Here is a 22,254-nt window from a genome sequence, read left to right as displayed (position 1 = left end):
AAAACTTATTTACTAACCTTGCAATTATCATGTCTTCTTATGTGGTTTGATTAATATTGTGAATTATTTCTTGATAGGTCATTCATTATTTTACTATTCCAATTCCAATTTAAATACAACTTCCAAGTCTTTTTTTCTAGATAGTGACAAAAAAATAGACTTTAATGATATATATAATCAAATCAATTTTTATAAGTCTATCTACATACACGAAGATATATACTAAAAATAGAGATGTTACAGTTTGAGTAATTGAAATCATTTGGCCAACATTAAAAGAAATAAAATCAAATTATACCAAAAAAGTTTACGTAGAAAAGGTGGTGGGTTGACTTGCTTGACTAGTGAACCATAATAAAACTCATAAAAGAGTGGTATACATAGGGAAACCGCACGCACGGATTCTCTGGTACCGTCCAGTGACCCTGAAACGCTTCTTTCAACGTCCTTCTTCCTCTTCAATGTGTTTAGCAATTCGGACAGGCTCTTGCTGCTTCGTTTTATGGTGGAAACATCATCTTTCGATTGCTTCCTCATGCTTATGATTTGTACATAAGTCACAGCTAAGTAAAGATTCATTCATGCCATGAAAATCAGTCTAGATAGTGTTCTTGACAACATAAGATTCTGGTGCTTGTGGTATCACATATAAGGTTGTTACACTGTCTCGTTGAAGCAAAACTCATATCACATTCATCATTACACTGTCTCGTAAGGTTTTTTTTTTTTTTGGCAATCACATAAAGTAAGAAGCAGAAAAACAATCAAGAGCTCTTGGTCTAGTGGTAATGGAACTCCAGCTGAAGTGCTCGCCCAGGGTTCGAGTCATCTTGGCTACCTTCCCGCCTATAACCGTGCCGGGATGGAAGGTCTCGTGGGGATTAGTCAGTCTGGACTTACTGCCTGAGATCCCCCCACGGACATCAAAAAAAAAAAGCAGAAAAACTCATTAGCAGGGACTTCTTGTAGTGAGAATCGCCCTGGCTTCTTCATTGGTTACAATATTGTCTTCTTTCATGCTCTGCAACAGAGTATCAAAGTTGTTCAACCCGGGTCTCCATTTTCTCTTTCCCACTTCTATACCTAAAGACGTTTTCATACACTTGAAAGCGTTATCTTAAGGACCCTTTTCCACATAAGCAGTAAGCCACAAGCCCTCCAAGAATCTTGAAACTGTAGTTATCATGAGCAACGTTCTCTTCCTTCACCTTATCCAGAACACCAGGAACTTCTGACCTATCTTCGTGTAGAGGCACATGACTTTGTTGTAAGTAAGAGAGGAAGAAGGGAAACCCATATCTCTTTCATATTATGAAAATGCAAGAGACTTTCTCAACGTTCTGTTGCCTAACGTAGCAGTTTCTTAACGTTCTGCTGCTTAACCCTCAAACACGAACCCCTTTGTGTGTACTTCATTGTGGTTCTCGGTCTATAAATAAACTCAATGATAAACATCTACTTGAACATCTAGTCTGTACAAAAGGATCTGTCTTCTGAAATACCCTAACCAGGCGTGGAGAAAGGAAACTATATCAAAGAAGTAAGAGCTTCGTGGAGTGCTCAAATAGTTGACAAAGTACATGCGTTACACACGAGTTTGTTTTTTCTTTCTTCATCTCTCACTCAAATGGATTGTGTTCATGTGAGAACCTTCCTCTGTTTCAAACCTGAATGTTTGGTTGATTTGTTCTTGTATATTGTGAGGGAGAACAAATTAACCAACCATAGTCCACTGCTTGAACTTTATGAGATGACTTTATTGGTCTTCCTCCTCGTGTCATTAAGCATATGTTTTAACAATAAACTCTTATGATGTGCCAATATAAACTCTAATGAAGGCAAGGCACACACTTACACGCATTGTATTTTCTCTTAACAAAGCACTATTACATCATTAATCAAATTTATCACAACAAATTAATCACTATTAGTAAGTCCCTACTAAAGTTAATTTATAAGTGTTTTGTCGATTTCGAAAAATAGGTATTCGATATTATTGTTTAACTACTTATTTTCTTTATATTAGGTAATTATCAACTAAACATTTGTATGGATTTAAGTATAATAATCTTATGAAGATTTTGTATGAAAAAAAAAACATATCTTCTGCCCCAATGAACGTGCATGTGAGCATACAGGCACATTGTCTCTTTTTATAATAAACACTTGCCTTAAGGTGGCATTATATTCTTAATATCCCTAGATTTTGTTTGTGTTTATACCACTTGACTCATTTAATGATATCTTCTTGATTCTATAATTTTCATATACATCCAACAGTTAAGAGTAAGAGAGCCTTGGTTTTGACTAAGCTTAGCCTAAGGTTTATTGTGTGTAGATAGGTCTCCAGAATTCTTTAATGCAAAATCTCTGACACGTTATCCTCACAATCTCAGTCTGTTAAAGAAAAAATGAATCTCTTCTTCAGTTTCCACGCCCCAGGAACCTGTATAACACCCACTCCCCAACACTAAAAATCATCATAGCAACACCACCACCAATAAAACCAAGTATAGCTTTTGAGAGAAATGAATAACTCGCATATTTTGGTGAGGAGAAACCGTCAAGTGAATAGAGAGAAGCCTCCACCACGAATTTGTCCAAGGTGTAACTCAGACAACATCAGGTTCTGTTACTACAACAACTATAGCGTGTCTTAGCCGCGCTACACCTGCAAGAATTGTCGTCGATTATGGACTCATGGTGGGACTTTAAGGAACATATCGGCTGGTGGCAGCAGAATAGATCAAACATCTGTTGCTCAGGTGGTTCCTGTTGAGACCCAACAGGTTAATCATCATCAGCCTTTCTTACATGGTCAAGAGACTAATGATTTTCTTGGATCTATTGGTGGTTCTTCTTCTTCTGCTGCTGTTGTAGGGAACCATTTCGGTTCTTTGCCTGAGACGTATGGTGATATGGTGTTTCCATTTCGAAGTTATCCACCAATGAATCGCCCTGTGTTCAATGATGGGTCGTTTCCGCAAGGATATTACCATGTTGGGCATGTTAATAATCATAACAGTTACCGCGTAAATCAAGAGGATCCAAACAAGCCAAGACAGCGCTTCAACAACACCATGAGCATGAATCATAATACCAGCACCAGTGGAAGCTGAGGATAATAAGGCACTGATCACATGATCAAGAACAAGAATAACAAAGTCAGAAACAAGTTGGTGTTTACATCCTCTTATCATGTGGTCCTTGAATCATACTGTTATGAACTTGTAATCGAACTTTTTAAGATCTATGAAAGAGAAAGGGGAAATATTGTTTTACTCGAGAAACGGTTACAGTAGGACAAACCAATGAGAGACTCTCTCACCTCACTACACAATGATCATCCAAATGATACCCTCTCACAATATTCTCTCCGTACTTATACTACTACGATGTTATCAAATGTGTGACCTCATAGTAGCCAGCTCATAGCGACATCCCATGTGCCTTTGCCGGTGAGTCATCACTTCTTCACTACCTTTTATTCTTCTAGAACTTGCCCTTCAAGTACCAACACTCTTTGGGCCACAACTCTTCATTTGTTTTCTCACTTCGTCTAGGCCTTACGTCTCGTGTACTGATAGAGAGTCGGTGGGTGATTGGCCTCGTACGTATCATTACCCTTCCCATCCAAATTGACCTTGTCCTCAAGGTCGAAGTAAGGAAACTGCTTAAGGATGGTACTCTTCCATTCCCAAGTACAATCAAAGGCTGGTAAACCCCTCCATTTGACTAACACTTCCTCCTGTCCAGTCCCCTGATTGACCCTTGTGTCCCAAACTTCTTCTGGTTCTGCTTCCAGCACCCCTTCGCTCGAGAGATGAGTAGGGAGTGGGTTAAACTCTTTTATCTCTCCAACGACCTTCTTAATCTGAGAAACATGGAAGGTGTTGTGAATCTTGGACCCCGCTGGTAATTTCAGACGGTAAGCTACTGGTCCTACTCGCGCTTCAACTTCAAAAGGACCATAGAAGCGGGCCGCTAACTTCTCATTTGCACGCCGTGCGAGTGACTTCTGACGATAAGGTCTTATTTTGAGGAAGACCATATCACCAACTGCGAACTCCACTTCCCGACGATGCTCGTCGGCTTTCAACTTCATCACCTGCTGAGCTTTGTTGAGATGGTCACGAAGGAGTACCAGAGCAGCATCACGTTCCTGCAGTTGTTTCTCGAGCTCTGCATTCACAGTCGAGCCTGTTTCGTATCTCACCCATGTAGGAGGGTCTCTACCATACAAAGCTTTGAATGGCGTCATTGCGATCGCTGTGTGGTAAGAAGAGTTGTAACTGAACTCCGCCCATGCCAAATACTGAGACCAAGTTTTCGGTTTATCGCCTGCGAAGCAACGGAGATAGGTTTCCATTCCTCTGTTGGTGACCTCCGTCTGCCCATCCGACTGCGGGTGATATGCCGTGCTTAGACAGAGCCGTGTTCCGGAAAGCCTGAATAGTTCCTTCCAAAAGAGGCTGGTAAAGACCTTGTCTCTATCTGAGACAATGGTGCGCGGGAACCCGTGAAGTTTGATGATCTCTTGCGTAAACACCATTGCGACGTCCGGAGCGGTAAAGGGGTGTTTCAAGCCAATGAAGTGACTATATTTAGTGAGTCTGTTAATCACCACCATTACTGTGTTGTAACCCGCTGACTTCGGTAGCCCTTCCACGAAATCCATAGCAATGTCCTCCCACACTTGCACCGGAATTGGCAAGGGTTGTAATAAGCCACCGGGAGCCAGGGTGGAATACTTGTTCCGTTGGCACACTTGACACTGCGCTACATAGCGTCTGATGTCTGTGAGCATTCCCTCCCAAAAGAACAACTCACTGATTCTTCTCTGCGTTCTGTTAACGCCCCCGTGACCCCCCATCTTACTGTCATGGAACTCAGATAGTATGAGACCCACTAGCGGTGATGTTTTTGGAACCACTAACTTACCATTCCGCAGTAACCTCCCTTGGACTCGAGTGTAGCCCACATGACTAGCAGGATCCGCTTGCAACTCAGCCACGATCTTCTTTAACTCAGGATCCGTATCGACGGCGCTACTGATCTCCTCCAATTGAATAGCAGCTGGTACGGATACCGCAAACACTTCCGCGACCATAGCCTTCCGTGACAACGCATCCGCGGCTTTGTTCTCCAATCCAGGCTTGTAGTGTATCTCGAAATCAAACCCCATTATCTTCGAGAGCCAGCGTTGGTAATCCATATTGATTTCCCGCTGTTCCAAAAGGAATTTGAGGCTCTTTTGGTCTGTCCTGACAATGAAGTGTCTTCCAAGTAGGTAGTGGCGCCATTTCATCAACGCGAATACTATCGCCATCAGTTCTCTTTCGTAGACCGACTTCAGTTTCTGACGCTCAGTAAGGGCCTGACTGAAATATGCGATGGGTCGTTGTCCTTGCATTAAGACAGCTCCCAGGCCCACTCCTGATGCGTCAGACTCTACCACGAACACTTCGTTGAAATCAGGGAGAGCCAAGACCGGTACTGTCGACATTGCTATCTTCAACTTTTGGAACGCGTCCCCCGCTGCAACACTCCAAATAAACCCCTCCTTCTTCAGCAGGATCGTTAATGGTCGAGCAATGTCACCATATCCCCTCACAAACTTCCGGTAGTAACCCGTGAGTCCTAAGAATCCTCGTAAGGCCTTGACGTTGCGAGGTTCGGCCCAATCCATCATTGCCTTTACCTTATTCATATCTGCTGCTACCCCCTCTGCAGATATAATGTGCCCCAGGTACTCGACACTACTGCTACCAAACGTGCATTTCTTTCGATTAGCAAAGAGTTCCTGCTCCTCCAAAATCCTCAGCACAATAGCAAGGTGTTGCTTGTGTTCCTCCACGCTTCGACTGTAGATGAGGATGTCGTCGAAGAACACGAGCACAAACTTACGCAAGTATGGCCGAAAAATGTCATTCATCAAGGCCTGAAATGTGGCCGGTGCGTTAGACAATCCAAACGGCATTACGAGGAATTCGTAATGTCCGTCGTGAGTTCTAAACGCCGTCTTCGGAACATCTTCAGCTCGCACCCGTATCTGATGGTAGCCCGATCGCAGGTCTATCTTGGAGAAGATGGTTGCACCATGGAGCTCGTCCAATAATTGATCGATCATCGGGATCGGGTATTTGTCAGCGACCGTGTATTTGTTCAGTGTCCTGTAATCAACGCAAAAACGCCAGCTCCCATCTTTCTTGCGTACCAGCAATACTGGACTGGAGAAAGGACTGGAGCTTTCTTGAATAATCCCTGCTGCTAACATAGAAGCAATCTGTTGCTCAATCTCCTCCTTCTGAGCATGCGGGTAACGAAACGGTCTTATGCTGACTGGCTTAGCACCGTTTTCCAAGATAATCGTATGCTCGCGTCCCCTGGAAGGAGGGAGACCGCGTGGTTCAGAAAACACTTGTGTGTACTGCTCTAGCACCTCTTTCAACTCGTCTGGCCAGGCTACGGGAAGGACAACATCTTCACTTGCGCGTAGCCCGCCAAACTCTACCAGAACGCCTGCACCTTCTTTCTGCAATGTCTTCCACACCGACTTCAAGGAGACAGAAGCAGAATGAAGGCTCGGATCGCCCTGTAGAATTATCTCCTCTTCGCCGTCGTGGTATCGCATGCGTTGGAGCTTCCAATTAACGTTAACGTCTCCCAAGGTGTCGAGCCATTGAACACCGAGGATCACGTCAGCAACGCCCAACTCGAGCGGTAAGAAGTCAGTCACCACAGCGTAGCCTGGAAGGCGTAACTCTACTCCAATAATGACCCCTTGTCCTTCGAGAGTAGCACCTCCTGCGACCATTACTCCATAGCTCGCGACGGCTCTCTTCTGGAGGTTTAGCTTGGTGACGATCTTTTCTGAAATGAAATTGTGCGAGGCGCCGCTGTCGATCAAGATGACCACCGCTTCGCCGTGGATCGTACCTCGGACCTTCATCGTCTTAGGAGAAGACAGACCCACCACCGAGTTAAGTGACAGCTCCGCTACCTCCGCCTGCATTTTAGTAGGGTCGTCTTCCCCATCCCCCCATTGCTCCTCCGCCATTTCAATCTCAGTTCCATCCTCCATCACCATAACGACTAGCAACTCCGCTCGTGCGCACACGTGTTTGTACCCGAATTTCTCGTCGCACCGGAAGCACAACCCATCGCGCCTCCTCTGCTCTATCTCCGCCGGTGTAAGGCGACGGAACGGAGGTTTGAGTCGACCATGGTTGTTCTTGCCTCCCTCGCGAGGTGTGTTTGGGAACCCTTTAAGCCCATTGGTATTAGTAGCGGGCTTGTTCTTCATGGGGTTGGGCCCGGTACTCGGTCGTGGGCCTGATGGGCTTGAGAAGGGTTTGTGGTCTCCGCTAGTTTTCTTCGTCGGCGACTTGTCGGGCTCTTTGTCGTCATCCGGTGGGTCGTCGGGCATCGACCACTCCTCCACCATTTTTGCCGTAGTCATCAACTTTTCCAACGTCTCCGGCTCAAACATCCTGACACCGGCGCGTATGCGATGCTTCAGCCCTTTTTTATACGTCATCTTCAACACGGTCTCCGAAATCTCAGGCGAGTTCGTGGCGAGAGCCACGAAATCTCGGTTGTAAGCTCGTACGGATCCTTCCTGGTGCAAGGCGAGAAGCCTTTCTCCGGCAGAAGTATCATGCATCTCGGAGTACTGGGTCAGTAAACGCCGGCGTAACTGGGCCCAGTTGTGAAATGGGTTTCGGTCACGCTCCCAACGATACCATAGCAGGGCCTCTCCGACGAAGCACAGACGCACCGCACGAAGCTTCTCCTCCTCCGTGAGATCGATAATCTCAAAGTATTGTTCCACTCGCAGGACCCATTCCTCGGCGTCCTCGCCGTTAAACGTCGGCATCTCCATCCGACGGGATAACGGGTGGAGCTTACCTCCTACGTACTCCCCTTGGAAGGCGTTGTCCAGAGGAGACGCTCGTGACCGCAGTCCTTCCTCCCTCAACGGACTCAACGGTGCTTGAGACGTCCCGATCTGGCTTTTCTCACCTCCGAAGGTTCCTCCTCCCAACGAAACAGAGGGACTACCCACAACAGGGGAGAGAGGGCCCTTCCCGGTATCTTTCAACCGGCGACGGTACTCCTCTTCCTCGTTGTACCTCTGTTCCATGCGGTCGAGTATCTCCAGCTTACTCGACTGTAACGACATCTGTTGCTGCATCGTCAGGATCGCTTGCTCGATCAACGACAGTCGGGACATGTCTTGTTCCAACGCCGCGATCTTACTCGCGTTCTGACTAGCAAGCTCCAGCTGCGGATCGTTTTCGGTTCGCTTTGGTGCCATGTTGTGGTGGTGTGGGGATCGTAAAAGGCTCTGATACCAAGTTTGTTATGAACTTGTAATCGAACTTTTTAAGATCTATGAAAGAGAAAGGGGAAATATTGTTTTACTCGAGAAACGGTTACAGTAGGACAAACCAATGAGAGACTCTCTCACCTCACTACACAATGATCATCCAAATGATACCCTCTCACAATATTCTCTCCGTACTTATACTACTACGATGTTATCAAATGTGTGACCTCATAGTAGCCAGCTCATAGCGACATCCCATGTGCCTTTGCCGGTGAGTCATCACTTCTTCACTACCTTTTATTCTTCTAGAACTTGCCCTTCAAGTACCAACACTCTTTGGGCCACAACTCTTCATTCGTTTTCTCACTTCGTCTGGGCCTTACGTCTCGTGTACTGATAGAGAGTCGGTGGGTGATTGGCCTCGTACGTATCATACACCACCCAGACTTTGTTGGACACAAAGTTTTGACGATTGAACTCTTAGTTTGGAAACCATTTTCTTAAATATGCTAACAAAATAACTGTTATATGTGGCGCTAACCCCTTTCAAATTCTTATGGGTACTGTAGTACTTTCTTTTCTCTTGTTCGTTTACAATGTCCAAATATAGAGTTTTGAGTCCTGTTCGTCCCTATTATCATACATGTCAATGGATGAATATTTGATAATTATAAAGTGATTATTGAGGTGTGTTTTATTTTGAAAAAGATCAGATTTCTAATAGATGTTTTAGAATAGCTTACTCGATACATAAGCTTTTTTTTTTTATCCTAAATAGTAGTCCTCATGAATATATAGTTATGAACTACAAATATAGTACAAATACATCAACTTATTGGTAAGAAGTTGTATTGGCAACCAACCCCCTGGCACGTTTAGCAAGTTTTGTATCAGAGGTTGATCCATTTTGTGACGATGACGAGGAGACATAGAGTAGCGAAGCAGAAGCTAGACAGAATCAAAGAAGAAGAGTGTAGAAAAGAATGTTTCAGTGGTGGGAACTTGTGACCATGAATTCACTGTTTTGAGCTTTTAGTTGACTGTGTATCATATTTAATGATAATGAAGAATGTTATCTAGTCCTTGAGCAGGATTAAGCTTCACTTTGCAGTGAGGAATGTTTGTTAGGCTTTATTGGTACTTTGTTTCAGCTAACCACTATGATGAATGTTCTTTTTTTTTTTTTTTTTTTTTTGAAACACACTATGATGAATGTTCATTAAGCTTTTCTTTTGGTATTGTGTTTTAATGTAATTCGAAGGTTGTCTCATAAAGGGAACATAGACTTAAGGCAGAAAGCACATTGCTGAGCTCATGCCTTAGCGTTGTTCTTACGAGTGAATGGTGATGACAGAAAGAGGTTTGGTCAAGTCACGGATTCACTGAAAAGTGAATATAATAATAACTTCTAAAGTATTATCATATACGTCTCTAGTTTTTTTTTTGGTAAACATATACCTCTCTAGAAATATACCTCAATAGTTTCTAGTTTCTAGTTCAGAATTAATACCAAATAAACGATACACAAGTTTGAATTGTAGTTTTATCACAAAGATACGAGAGCCAAAGAGTACAAGAAAGCTCCTCACTTCCTGCCTTTAGCTGATTTCAGGTCTTTAGTAAGCATCCGTGGCGCAATCGCCATTGACATAAGCTCTTGAAACAGTAATTTGCAAGCATATGGTATGTGAACCTGTCAAAGATTAGTACATAACATGCCATCACACAAATGAGCATTAACGAGATTTAAAAAGAAAACACAATTTTGAAACCAGCTTACCTGAACAATATCTGTTGTGTTCTTGCAACCTTTGCATTCAAAAGTATTATTCTTCAGGTTTGCAATGGCGATGAGCCCACAGGTTTCACACACATGTACCCTATACGCATCGCTCTGATCAAACAGCCTCTCTTTCAAAAAGCTAGCAGCACCATGAGCAATCATGCAGTCTCGCTCCATTTCTCCAAAACGCAGTCCACCGTCACGGGATCGTCCTTCAGCCGGTTGTCTTGTTAAGATTTGCACAGGACCTCGTCCACGAGAGTGGATCTTGTCATCAACCATATGCTTCAACCTTTGGTAATAGGTTGGTCCAATGAATATCATCGCTGGGAGTGGTCTGCCTGTGTGACCATTGTACATTCTCTCAAATCCACGCATTTGGTACCCACAATCATGGAGAGCTTTGCTTATGTTGTCCACCTAGAGACACACCACATTAATGCGTCAGATTTATACCCAAGTCACAACTAAACAAGGAGCCAAGGAAAAAATGCAAGTTACCGTGACATCTGTAAAGGGAGTGGCGTCTCCTTCTTTACCCATCTGAGCTGCCACTTTTCCCATGATACACTCAATGAGCTGTCCAATTGTCATCCGAGACGGGATAGCATGTGGATTCACGATTATATCAGGAGTAACACCTTCAATCGTCCAAGGCATGTCGTCTTGTGTGTATGTCATGCCAACAGTTCCCTTCTGACCATGTCTACTGCTGAATTTGTCTCCAATTTGAGGAATACGAACGGACCTAACCCTCACTTTCACGAACTTCAAACCATCTGCATTTGTGGTCAATAACACCTACAAGAAGTTCACAAGTAAAAAAAAATTAGAGAACTTCCAGAACCCCAGCTCCACGTTTAAATAAAATAGTATCAGATTCATCATTTCTGAAGTTACCTGATCCACCATGCCAGATTCACTATGACGCAAGCTTAAACTGTGATCACGTCTGGTGTATCGTGATGTTTGTCCTTGAGCCTCGTCTTGAGATATTGGAGTGGTTTTCCCAATGATTACATCTTCACCTGAAACTCTAGTACCCTATACCACAAAAGATATTTAAAAAAAATTATATGATACGCTTTCTAGCACTAATCTCCTAATCATATCAGATATATAACCATTAAAGGAACAATAAATCATTTACTTACAGGAGGTGCGAGACCATCATCATCCAGTTTCTCATACGAACCATGTCGCATACCCTGCAGCAGAATTTCTAAGTGTTCAACTCCTCCACTAACAAAAAGCACCACAGAAAATATGAACCGCAAGTGTCTTACCAGTGTGTTTCCTCTGTCTGGGCGCCCAAAGTTTTCTTTGATAAGGGTTCCCATTTTTCTCTCCTCGTCTCTGCCAGGAGACATATTGCAGTATAAATTAAATGGAAAGACCTAAAGCAAATGTCCACAAGTAAGTATATAGTATACTCACCTGTAAGACCGAAAGAACAAGGATCGAAAGAAACCACGATCTATTGAAGACTGGTTCATAATGACAGAATCTTCTTGATTATATCCAGAATAGCAAGAAATGGCAACAATAGCATTCTACACAAGAAGAAGAAAAAAAAACACATTTGAGAGAAGAGTAAAAGCTGGAATCTGAAAGACTTAAAGCAAAATAACTCACAATTCCTGCTGGAAGTTGCCTAAAGTGAAGATGCTCCATAGCTCTTGTGGTGACCAGCGGCTTTTGAGGGTAATATAGAACATAGGCTAAGGTATCCTGGTTGACAGAACAATGATATTAGTATCATTAATGCATTGTAGTGTTATAACAAGAGATGGCAGAAAGAGACCACAAATTAAGAGCCTAGATCACATACCATGCGGAATTGGTAGTTGGTGACATATATTCCCATTGCTTGCTTTCCCATAGCAGATTGGTATGTATTACGGGGTGACTAATTCATCAAAATGCATTAATTGCTTGGTAGTTCGCATAAATTTGACTTTTAACATACCTAAATTGCTTCTCATAGATAGGTAAATTAAAGAGAGCGAAACCTGATTATGGTCGGGAAATGGTATGATTGAAGCACACACGCCCAATATCAAAGAAGGGTGAATCTCACAATGTGTGTAAGTGTCAGAATATGCCTCGTCGGGACGGAGCCTAGCTTGAACCAGATCCTGAAACGAAATTAAGAATGAGTTTTCTGTGCCAATGAATGCCCCCAAAAGTGCATTTATTCACATTTTCAAATACTCACATTGATAGTCATGGATATCATAGTAGTCTCCTCTTCCTCTGTGTCTACATATTCTATAAACCCCTTTACAAGTAGATGATGCCAACCATCTTCTTCTGCACTTTCCTGCGTTATGAAAACGAGTATTGGTACACTGAAGTTACAACAAAACGTACTTTGAGAACGAAAGACTATAAACTTTACCCTTTGTTGCAGAGCGTATATATCTTTCTTCTTTATTAAGAGCCTCTGATTATCCACAATAAACAAGGGACGACTACAGCGACCATAGTCAGTGTATATCCTGAGCTCTTTCAGACGAATATCTCTAACAACGCTGACTTCAGTGTTAATATCATTCTGAAAGAGGAAACTTAATACATATCACTTGCACAACAGTAGGATTTTATTTGACTAAAAATATTTGAAAAGGGGAAAGAAACTGCACGCGCTTACCCTTCTTCTCAAAAGTCTCAACGTTCTAACCAACATGTCAGGAATTCGATGAATTCCAACCCACTTTCCATTGACAAAGATTTTTGTGGCTTGGGGTATATCTGCTGGGGATATTTCCTACAATCAAAGTTAAGACCTTGAGTAAACACATGAAACAAAGTGGCAAAGAAACTGACTATGTAGTGCTACAGACCTCGAGAGTCTCAAGTCCCCATTCTTCCAAAAATATCAAGATGGGATAAGCAGCTGACCCAACTGTAACGTAGACCATGAGCGCCAAGTTTTTCACTAGACCACAAGCCTGGCAAAGCAAATCCACAGTCAGCAAAGGAACTAAATGAAACCCCAAAACATTTCTATTTATGTAAATGCAACAAACTATACCTGTCCTTCAGGTGTTTCAGCAGGGCACATCATACCCCATTGTGAGTTGTGCAGTTGTCTTGGTTTTGCCAATTTTCCTGGCATATAAGACTCGATTAACAATCAAGTGGATAGTAAAATGAAACCCTGACTAAAATACACTACACCAACTGCACATAGAAATTCCGAAAAAGAACAAGGCTTTACCTTCACGCCCAATAGGAGAATTGAGACGCCTCAGATGTGACAAAGTGGAGGCATATGTTAACCGATTTAGAACCTGGTAAAAGTAAAGACTTGAGAATCAAGCAATAAACCATAATGGACCAAAACTGTAAACCTAATAAACATATATCAAAATATTATTTGGGATGAAAACAAAAAAAACAAAGAAATATCGTAACCTGAGAGACTCCAGCTCTTGTGCCAGCAGCGTTTGCCTGGCCCCAGTTCCCAGTAGCAAGAGCATATTTCAAGCCAGAGGTAATTGTTTTAGCCTTAATGGCAAAGTGAAGATTGACTTCTTTGCCATTGTCAACGCACTGTTATAGCGACATGAATGAGACTTCCAAACACAGAATAAAAAACTAGAATTAAAGTCCTCGGGTTAAGAAAGAGTAAATATGTAACAGACCTTCTGAACATAAGATCTCACGTCCCTCGTTAGCTTTCTGAAAAGCTACATTAAAGAAGATTTTAAGTCAGTAAGAGATCAACTAAAATGATACTTAAAAGTTCTTTAATTTTTTTTAATTAATGCATGATTGTGGGACGGTTACAAACCATTCTAAACAGCCCTCCAAGTAAAGGACCAGCAAGATCCAGCCTTTTGTTACCATAATGATCCCTATCATCTTCTGGATTTCGGCCAAGTGCACAACGCAGCAGCCGGTGTATGATAAGCCTGAGGGTTATTGCATAATATGAGAAACACAAAGCACTATGAAACTCAAAGAACAAGAGTGAGCTGAATACGTACCCGAAGTAGTAAGCTTTCGGCGTCTCAAACTCCCCGACTCCTATATGAGGAAACATTTCTTTCTGAAGGATATCTCTCGCATACCTGCAATGATAATATTGCAAACCTCCAGTATCAACATCTCAATAGTTGATATCATAGATCATATTGCGCAACTTAATTGGTTTTAGAATATATAATACTTTATTCTCTTTTCCTTGGATGTACCAACAGGCGCACCACGTTTTCCAATATAGTCAAGGGCAACCTGAAGGAATATGAAAATCATCAACTGACTGCAGGATCAAATTCTCCCAACAACAGAAGAGCCAGAATAAACATAATATTAACCAAATGTACGTAGGATCAATGGTTTACCTGCTGACTTTGAATCACAAAAGCTTCTTCCAAGGAAGGCCTGAGCAACTCCATCATCTGAGTATCTCCAAACTCATAGCATATACGTTCCAATATGTCCTTATCGGCAACAAATCCCAACGCACGAAATACTATGATAATAGGAATTTCTTTCTTGATATATGGAAGAGTACATCGAATAAACTGTCCAGATGAACCCTGCATCCATCCATTTACCATTATTTTAGAATTTAAACAAACTAAAATAGAGCTAAATAGTATTTAGCTTTCTCTTACCCCTTTCGAGCCAGAGAGCATACGCACAAACATTGTGCTCGGAGGTCTATTTTGGTTTTCCGCCATGGAACGGACTTCAGCGACATAGGAATACTTATTTGGCTGTCTCTTCTTGAAGACATAAACATGGTTCGTACTCATCTTCTCTTGAGCAATCAGAACCTTTTCGCTGCCATTAATAATGAAGTATCCGCCCTGATCAAACGGACATTCTCCAAGCTCTGTCAAATCTTTCTCCGAATTCCCATTTAAGGTACAGTAAGTAGACCGGAGCATGATGGGAACCTAGTAAAAACCAAACGAGAAGAAAACATTTCTACTATCAGAACCGTATAGCAGAAGCCGCTTAAATAATCTTGCACAAAAACAAAGTTGACGGACCTTTCCAATGAAAACTTGGGTAAAATCCTGAGTCTCCGTAACTTCCACACCATCATGCCCTTTCTTAATAACATAAAGCAGAAAGAAGTAGATATCAAATCTAACCAGAGGGTTGGTTCTCTGTCGTGGAGCGCTACTTGGTCTGGAAACCGAGTCAAAGAAGGAGTCAAGATCATTGTTATTCTCTTGCTGCTTAGCTTTAGCTTGCGCAGCTACCCTTGCACGTGCCTCAGCAGTTGCCCTTGCACGTGCCTCGGCAGCTGCCCTTTCAACAGCAGCTCGTTCTGCCTTAACCTTTGCTTCCTTCTCCCGTGCTACAGAAAGTTCCCTTTCTCTAGCTTCTGCTGCGGCTCTCTCAGCCTTTTCCCTTGCCCCTGCAGCTGCCCTTTCACGTGCTTCAGCATGAGCTCTTTGAACCGCTGCTCTTTCGGCGCGTTCTCGGGCATCTGTATTAGCCTTTCCAACAGCAGCTCTTTGAGCTTTCGCATGTGCCTCAGAGGCTGCTCTTTCACGTGCTTCCCTTGTAGCCCTCTCTACGGCCTGTCTAGCCAACAGCCTTTCCCTTTCTTTCTCAACCCTTTTCCGCTCTCTCTCCTCTCTCTCCCTTTCCTGGGCTTTTTCCATCTCTGCCTCCCTCTCTGCCCTTTCACGATCCAACCTCACTTGCCTTTCTCTAAGTTCCCTTTCCCGAGAATCATAACTGTCCACTGGATCGCCTTCCATACTTCTACTTGCCTTCAAATTGTCTTTCTCTCTCCTTTCCTTAGCCTGCCTGAACTTCGCTTCTGCTTTATCCATGGCATCCTTCATGGCAGCAGCTGATGCAACAGCAGTAGAGTAACCATCTGAATCTTCACCATTAGCAGCAGTGTGATTTTTGCCCATAGAAAAATCGTCAAGATCATCCATTTGAGATGCTGCTGTAGGGCTATTTACAGAAGCTCTAGCTGAGGTACGAACATGTGAGTGAGGCTCGTTAGCCTTCTTTTTCATGGGACGTGTAGGTCTTGGTGGTGGAGGTCTGGAAGGTGGGGGAGCACTAGTAGGCAGCGTAAATAGAGGGATCTCAGACACAGTAAGCCAGACATCATCAGATAAGTCAAAACTCCCATCTGAATTGAGTGATTTGTTTTCATACGGTGGAGCAGTAGCATGAGGAACAGAAGTACTCTGCGGCTCCAAAACTTCATCGAAAGAAACTTTCTTACCATGGTAACTCCCAGTGTGGGAACTTTCCACCGGTGACTGAGAGCCACTGCCGTTGCCTGGTCTCAGGTGACTTTTGTCTCTACTACTCACATCTGGCCCTGATTTGCCAAGACTATCGAGAGGGTCAATATCAGCAAAAGAATGATCAGTCTTTCTGCTGTTGAAAAGACCAATATCATCCAAAGGATCAGTGTACCCTCCTGAGGGAGGAGGTTCTCTAGGGGTAGATGCAGACTCCAAGACCACAAATGGATCTTCTGCAAGATTGGAAGATGTCCTATACGGAGGTTTCTGAGGATGACTCGTCTCTGAAGTTGGCCTGCGCATAAAAAAAAAGAAAAACAAAATGAATGACTACATTTACTATCAAAAGGTTCAACCTTTATATCTACAAGTTGGCTCTAAGTAGGTTAATGCTACAACTCACTCTAAGATATCTCAGTAGCAAATAGCTCTAAGACAAGCACATAAAAGAGGAACGAAACGCTACCGTTTAGCTGGAGGGGAGCTAGCGCGACCAAACCCAGGAATCAAGTCATCAAAAGCCGAGCTACCTTTCTCATCTCGTTTTTCACTCTCCGGCTTGCTCAGATTCCCAATCAGATCATCGAAAGGAGAGGAGTTGTTCTTCCTGTGCACCGAATGCGAGGAGAAAAGGTCATCAAACCTAGCCGATTGAGAACCACCCGAGGGGGTTTTAAGCGATTCGAAGACGTCCTCCTCGTCGTACACAGGCTTGTCGTAGACAGGTTTGGGATCCTTGAACATCGCATCGTAGTCAAAATCAGAGGGCTTAGTCTGAGATCGCGAATCGCTGAAGAGGAGATCGTCGCCACCGCTCAGATCGTCGAAGAGGGGCGATGAATCGGACTTGTTCCTCGCTGGGGACGACGAAGACGGCGCCATCGGAGCTGATTTTCCCTGCGGCTTCAAACCTAAAAGGCCTGAGAAATCGTCCATCGATTACTTGGAATTGGATTTTCACAACCCCAAATCGCAGATCCAACAGATTATCGTCGTCAGATCTGAGTATGATGGGTCTCTCTCTCCCAATATTAGGAATCGAAAATAACTCTCTCTCTCCTTTCCTTTCCTTCCCTTCTTCTTCTCCGACTCATACACGTTCTCTAGTCTCCATTATTTTCTTCTTTTTCCTACCTGGGTCCTACTTTTTTACATTCTTACAGTTTCGTCCACGGAATCCTGTAAACTCCCCAACTAGTCCCCTAAATGTTGACCGCAAAAACTGTGTTTACGAGTGAGTGAGTCGTAGCGGTTCATTTTTAGCATTTTAGAACAATCATAAAAGCATTGTACATTATTTTACACTGATCCAAATCTCTAAACATAAAAAGCTGGTTTCAGCTATAATTTGTGGTTGCGGACGGTCGCACGAGGACCAAGCTAAGGCCGAAGATCGAAGATGAAGGACCAAGCTAAGATCGAAGATGAAGCACCGGCCGGAAAAGGAGGGACTATCCCGACATCAGCAAGAGTATTGTGTCCATAAGAAATCTAAATTATCTCCATCATGATTGATAATCAATACTATTAAAAGGGAATGACTCTTAAAAAATCTACTTAAACAAAGTTGTTGGACCATTTCATTAGACTTAACTATTTATTTGATCTTAATTTATATTTCTCTAACTATATAAATACTTTACATAATTTAAATGAATTCATTTATTATTCTCTCATAATCTATTATATAATTGCTCTAACAATAAATCCCTATGAGTATATGATAGATTATTCAAACGTGATCATTACCACATATAATTCCATTAATAGTATAATTTTTTTAATGGTTTAGTTATGTTAATAGGTATATAATTTGTATTTTAAAAATTTAAGTACTCATTTGGTCCTTAGTTTGGTTTCTATTTTTCTTATGCTCGATTATTTATGAAATTCAGCTTAATTTTGAGTTTTTTTTTCTAGTTTGGTATGGTTCAGTGCACTCGGGTAAATGTATTCAAACCTATACATTATCTCTTATATAAGAAGAATTTATTTAATTTCAAAAATAAAACATTTTTGAACGCTAATTTTCATTAATTTCATGCGCGGATCAAAATCTAGTTCTAAGTATTTATAACTTTACATTTGTTCCATGCATTATATCTCTCTCCTTTTTGAACGCCAATTTTCATTAATTTCATCCATTCTAGCTCTCTCTCAATTTATTAATATTGCCTATTAAAATCAAGGAAAATTGCCACAAATAGCACATTCATAATATCACTTTTCATGTTTACATTAACCACTTTTACCCTCACTTTTAATGAAGGGTAAAAGACAATTATACCCTTAGGGTTAACTAATCTAGACTTAGGGTTTAGAGTTGAGGGGTGGGGTACAGTTTTTGGAATGTGAAATTTAGGATTTTAATAAATATATAAATAAATACTTAAAAAATATATAAAAAATTTTAAAAAATAATTTCAAACATAATTTTCGTTTTTCAAAAAGAATTTTGAAAAAAAAAATTTCAAATTTTTTTTTTTTATAAAAAAGTTCGAATTTGAAGAAGTATAATTTGAAATTTTTTTTTAATTTTTTTTTATAATTTTTTTTTATATTTTTTTTATTTTTTTTATTTAAATAATGATTTATTATATATATAATAACAAGGGCATAAAAGTTTTTTGCCACTTAATGAAGAAGGTATTTTTGAAAATGTCTCTTTAATGGTAGTAAAAATGAAAAGTGGTATCATAAAAATGGTAAACATGTAATTTTCCCTAAAATCAATTTATCATTTCCTAGTAAAATCCACACATGATCAACACTAAAGTGTTGTTCTTCAAAATTACAAGCACTAATCCATTTGCCGTAGGCTTGGGACTTATTATCCGAGATCCGGATTAGATTCGAGATCCGCTCCGGAAATAGGATAGCTGAGGTGTCCGGATCCGAATCCGGATATATAATAAAATTTTGGATCCGTCCAAACCGAATCCGAATCTGGATATCTTAATTTTTAGATTTGGATATCCGGATCCGTATTTTTAAAACACATTAATTTTTAAATTTCATTAATATTTATATGGGTAATTCTCATAAATATATCATTTTTAAGTTTTGTTCACAAAAATAGATCACAAGGAGGAAAGTGACCAAAATGTTTCATTTAATAGGTAAAAAGACCCTAATACCCTAGATATATAAAAAATTGAAAAAAATAAAAAAAACAATAAGAAAAACAAAAAAAAATTATATAGTTTTAGATTATATGTTTTCAAATTCGAATTGTTTTATAATTTTTTATGAATTTGTTTTTTTTTTCAAATTTTCTTTTTATAATTTGAATATACTTTTAGAAACTATTTTAAAAAATTTTATTTTCAAATTTTTAATATTTTTATTTTTTATTTTATAAAATTTTAGACCTCAATCCCAAATCTCCACCCCTTAACTCTAAACTCTAAGGTTTGGATTAGTTAACCCTAGGGGTATAAATGTATATTTACCTCTTTAATGAAACATTTTGGTCATTTTGATTTTTGGAGTCTATATTTGTGACCAAAACTTTTTTAGTGCTATCCTTGGGTATTTCCCTATTTATATTTGATATATTAATATTTATACATGAATTAATCTTATAATATTATATTTTAGGTTTTACAATATTATAGACATATATAAATATATTTATAAATCTTGTATAAATATTTAATTTATGTTTATATTAAAATAATTAGTATTTTTAAAAAAAAGTTATTGTTTTTTATTATTTTACGGATCCGGATATCCGTAGTTAATAGAATATCGAAACGGATATCCGGAAACCATGAATCCGAATATTAAATCCACGGATCCGGGTCCGGATACCCTAAATTTTTCGGATATCTGGATCGCCTACTTAAATTCACACCAGTCACAGCCGGTTTGAAAGGTTAAAAGTACGTCATTGGTTATTGATATCTTGATTTGAATCTAAGTTTGGGTTTTAATTGGTTCGGTTCAAATGCTAAATCTTAAAATCTACCTAGTACTGTGTGGTATACTGGTACAGTTGTACACTACATATATAGAGAAAAGAAATTAACTAAATGATTAATTTAAAAAGTACATATAAATAATTTAGTTAAGGCACGCGTCGTCCTGTAATGTCTTTATAGCGGTTTCCTCATTACTATATAGTTCGCCTTCTTCACTTTGTCCATTAATTGTCTCTCTCTGCCTTTTCTTTCTCCCATGTCTTCGTAAATGGTTTTGATCTTCCGACAACATCTTCGACAAACCCTTTTCTCTGGGTTCTGCGAAAGACGTTATTACAAATCTCTTTCCTTTCCGTGTCCTTGTCTTAATCGTCATGCCTTTGCCTTGGAAGAAATCAAAATCGGGTCGGATCTCCAGATTGGTATCGGACCTCCAGCAATCTCCGAAACACGGCGGATCTCTCTTCGTCGAGACTGGTTTCCCAACTTCTCTCATCCATCTCCTCGTTAAGAATCGCGATCGTCTCAAGAAATCCTCTTCAAAACGCAACAACAAAGCCCAGACACAAACCGCTCATACGACACGACCGCGTGTCTTGTCTCCGCCTCTTCCTCAGAAGCTTGATCCAGCGCCGGTTACAGAGGATCTCACGGCGAGTAAGATCGATGAAAGTTTGGTCAATGGCAGTGGTTCAACATCGGAGAATAGGCACGACGGGGACAACAACGACGGCGTCGGAAACGGCGGTAATCGCGGCGGAGGATGTTGCGTTTTAATGGTGGTTGTGCTCGCCTTGAGCACGAAAAAGGTTGCCGTGGGGATCACTATCTTAGCATTCGCCCTTCTCTTCCTCGAGCTAGCAGTGGCGCGTGTATTCACGCTCATCTATCCCTGCCCCGACGCGAAGCTCATAGGGAAGAAGAACGGTGAAGAAAGAAAGAACAAGAAGGTCTCTTTTGAAATCATCGAAAGCTTTCAAGACTCAAGAGATTGCATTGAGGAGATTCAATTTCGTCCTCCGGAGGAGGGAGATGTGGTGTTGACGAAGGAGAAGAGTAAAAGCGCGAAGCTTAAGTCCAAGATTGTGCCGAACAAGTTGAGGAGTTATATGAAGAAGAAGAAGAAAGATAAACAAGAAGCTGAAGGGGTAGAGGTAGATGATGAGTCTGTGACGGAAGTGTCAAGTTTTTATTCCGAGGATAGAATCGAGAGCCAAATATCTGAGAGAGATGAGACTGCTTCGAATCCTCCGAAGTTGCTGGAGAGCTGTGAAGAGGAGGAAGAATCTGGATCAAAAGGGGATCTAACTAAAGTGATTGTTCTGATAGTAATTTCTCTTGCTGGATTGTTTTGCGGGAAAGTCTTAGCCATTGCTCTGACATTGTCTTGGTGTCTGATTCTGAGATTTGTCTGCTGCAAATCTCAAACCAGCTCTCAACACATCAAAAATAAAATTTTGTTGTGTTAGTGGTGGCAGTGGTGGGTCCTACAGAACGCCGTGGGACGGTGTTGACGGTAGTGTGGTTGTTGGCACTTGGCACTTGGCAGTTCGAAGCTAAACAATTGTTTGCTTAAGAAACTGTGTAATTTTTTAACAGAGAATATTGTTATTAATATGATGGTCAAAATTGTTTTTTTACTGGGAAGCAAGTATTATCAAAAATTGGTATTTGCTAGCTTGTCGTTAATAATGAAAGGCAGAGCATTAAGGTTTGTGCCGACCTAAAAAACAAAGCACACTACCTGTGGAAGAGTTTTGTCAGTTTTTGTTTATTTTTTGTGATTGAGTTTTACAAGTTTATGTGACGACGATAGTGACGGAGACACGTGATGAAATGGCCAAGTTTACTTAGTGGCGTAGTGTGCGGATGTCTCCGTCAGTAATTAATCGTGTGGCTTTAGCATTTGTTTGGGGTTTTTCCCAGTTCCTTATTTTTTCATAACTTTTCTGATATGTATCCAATCATTCTACA

General features: G+C 41.1%; 2 protein-coding genes and 1 pseudogene across 3 annotated transcripts; 2 read left to right on the top strand and 1 right to left on the bottom strand.

Moving 5' to 3' along the window:
- Nucleotides 1–122: 122 nt before the first annotated feature.
- Nucleotides 123–3,119, top strand: LOC125577346 (annotated as a pseudogene).
- A 6,694-nt stretch (nucleotides 3,120–9,813) lies between these two features.
- LOC106427528 (DNA-directed RNA polymerase II subunit 2-like) lies at nucleotides 9,814–17,493 on the bottom strand. 2 transcript variants are annotated; one of them, XM_048738764.1, is made up of 25 exons: nucleotides 16,824–17,492; nucleotides 15,125–16,652; nucleotides 14,744–15,028; nucleotides 14,468–14,665; nucleotides 14,293–14,357; nucleotides 14,111–14,194; nucleotides 13,915–14,035; nucleotides 13,766–13,810; nucleotides 13,536–13,673; nucleotides 13,339–13,411; nucleotides 13,153–13,229; nucleotides 12,962–13,069; nucleotides 12,769–12,885; nucleotides 12,517–12,672; nucleotides 12,334–12,438; nucleotides 12,128–12,253; nucleotides 11,947–12,024; nucleotides 11,751–11,846; nucleotides 11,553–11,668; nucleotides 11,402–11,471; nucleotides 11,270–11,323; nucleotides 11,016–11,159; nucleotides 10,617–10,916; nucleotides 10,113–10,535; nucleotides 9,814–10,025 (listed from the first exon to the last, which is right to left on the bottom strand). In XM_048738764.1, exons 1-25 carry the CDS (start codon nucleotides 17,291–17,293, stop codon nucleotides 9,918–9,920), a joined length of 5,085 nt encoding a protein of 1,694 aa, XP_048594721.1. In that variant the 5' UTR covers nucleotides 17,294–17,492; the 3' UTR covers nucleotides 9,814–9,917. The 2 variants fall into 2 exon arrangements, with proteins under 2 accessions (XP_048594721.1, XP_048594720.1); XM_048738763.1 differs by having other exon boundaries at nucleotides 12,334–12,672; nucleotides 13,915–14,194; nucleotides 16,824–17,493.
- Nucleotides 17,494–20,429: 2,936 nt separating this feature from the next.
- Nucleotides 20,430–21,950, top strand: LOC111213588. Its single transcript, XM_022715382.2, has one exon. The coding sequence runs from the start codon at nucleotides 20,655–20,657 to the stop codon at nucleotides 21,747–21,749; it is 1,095 nt and encodes a 364-aa protein (XP_022571103.1). The 5' UTR covers nucleotides 20,430–20,654; the 3' UTR covers nucleotides 21,750–21,950.
- The last annotated feature ends 304 nt before the right edge of the window (nucleotides 21,951–22,254 follow it).

This window comes from Brassica napus, chromosome A8 (genome assembly GCF_020379485.1).
Source record: "Brassica napus cultivar Da-Ae chromosome A8, Da-Ae, whole genome shotgun sequence".
NCBI lineage: Eukaryota > Viridiplantae > Streptophyta > Magnoliopsida > Brassicales > Brassicaceae > Brassica > Brassica napus.
The sequence above is the reverse complement of the archived record's forward strand: the minus strand, read 5'-3'. Positions and strand labels throughout refer to the sequence as shown.

Bases quoted from the DNA above. Each gene is read 5' to 3' on its own strand.
- LOC106427528 (XM_048738763.1), bottom strand. From the start codon at position 17,293: ATGGACGATTTCTCAGGCCTTTTAGGTTTGAAGCCGCAGGGAAAATCA. The intron at 13,412-13,535 runs GTTACGATATTT...TACTTTTACCAG, and splicing joins CAAGAGCTGGAGTCTCTCAG to GTTCTAAATCGGTTAACATA. The intron at 10,917-11,015 runs GTAACTTCAGAA...AACTTCTTGTAG, and splicing joins AATCTGGCATGGTGGATCAG to GTGTTATTGACCACAAATGC.
- LOC111213588 (XM_022715382.2), top strand. From the start codon at position 20,655: ATGCCTTTGCCTTGGAAGAAATCAAAATCGGGTCGGATCTCCAGATTG.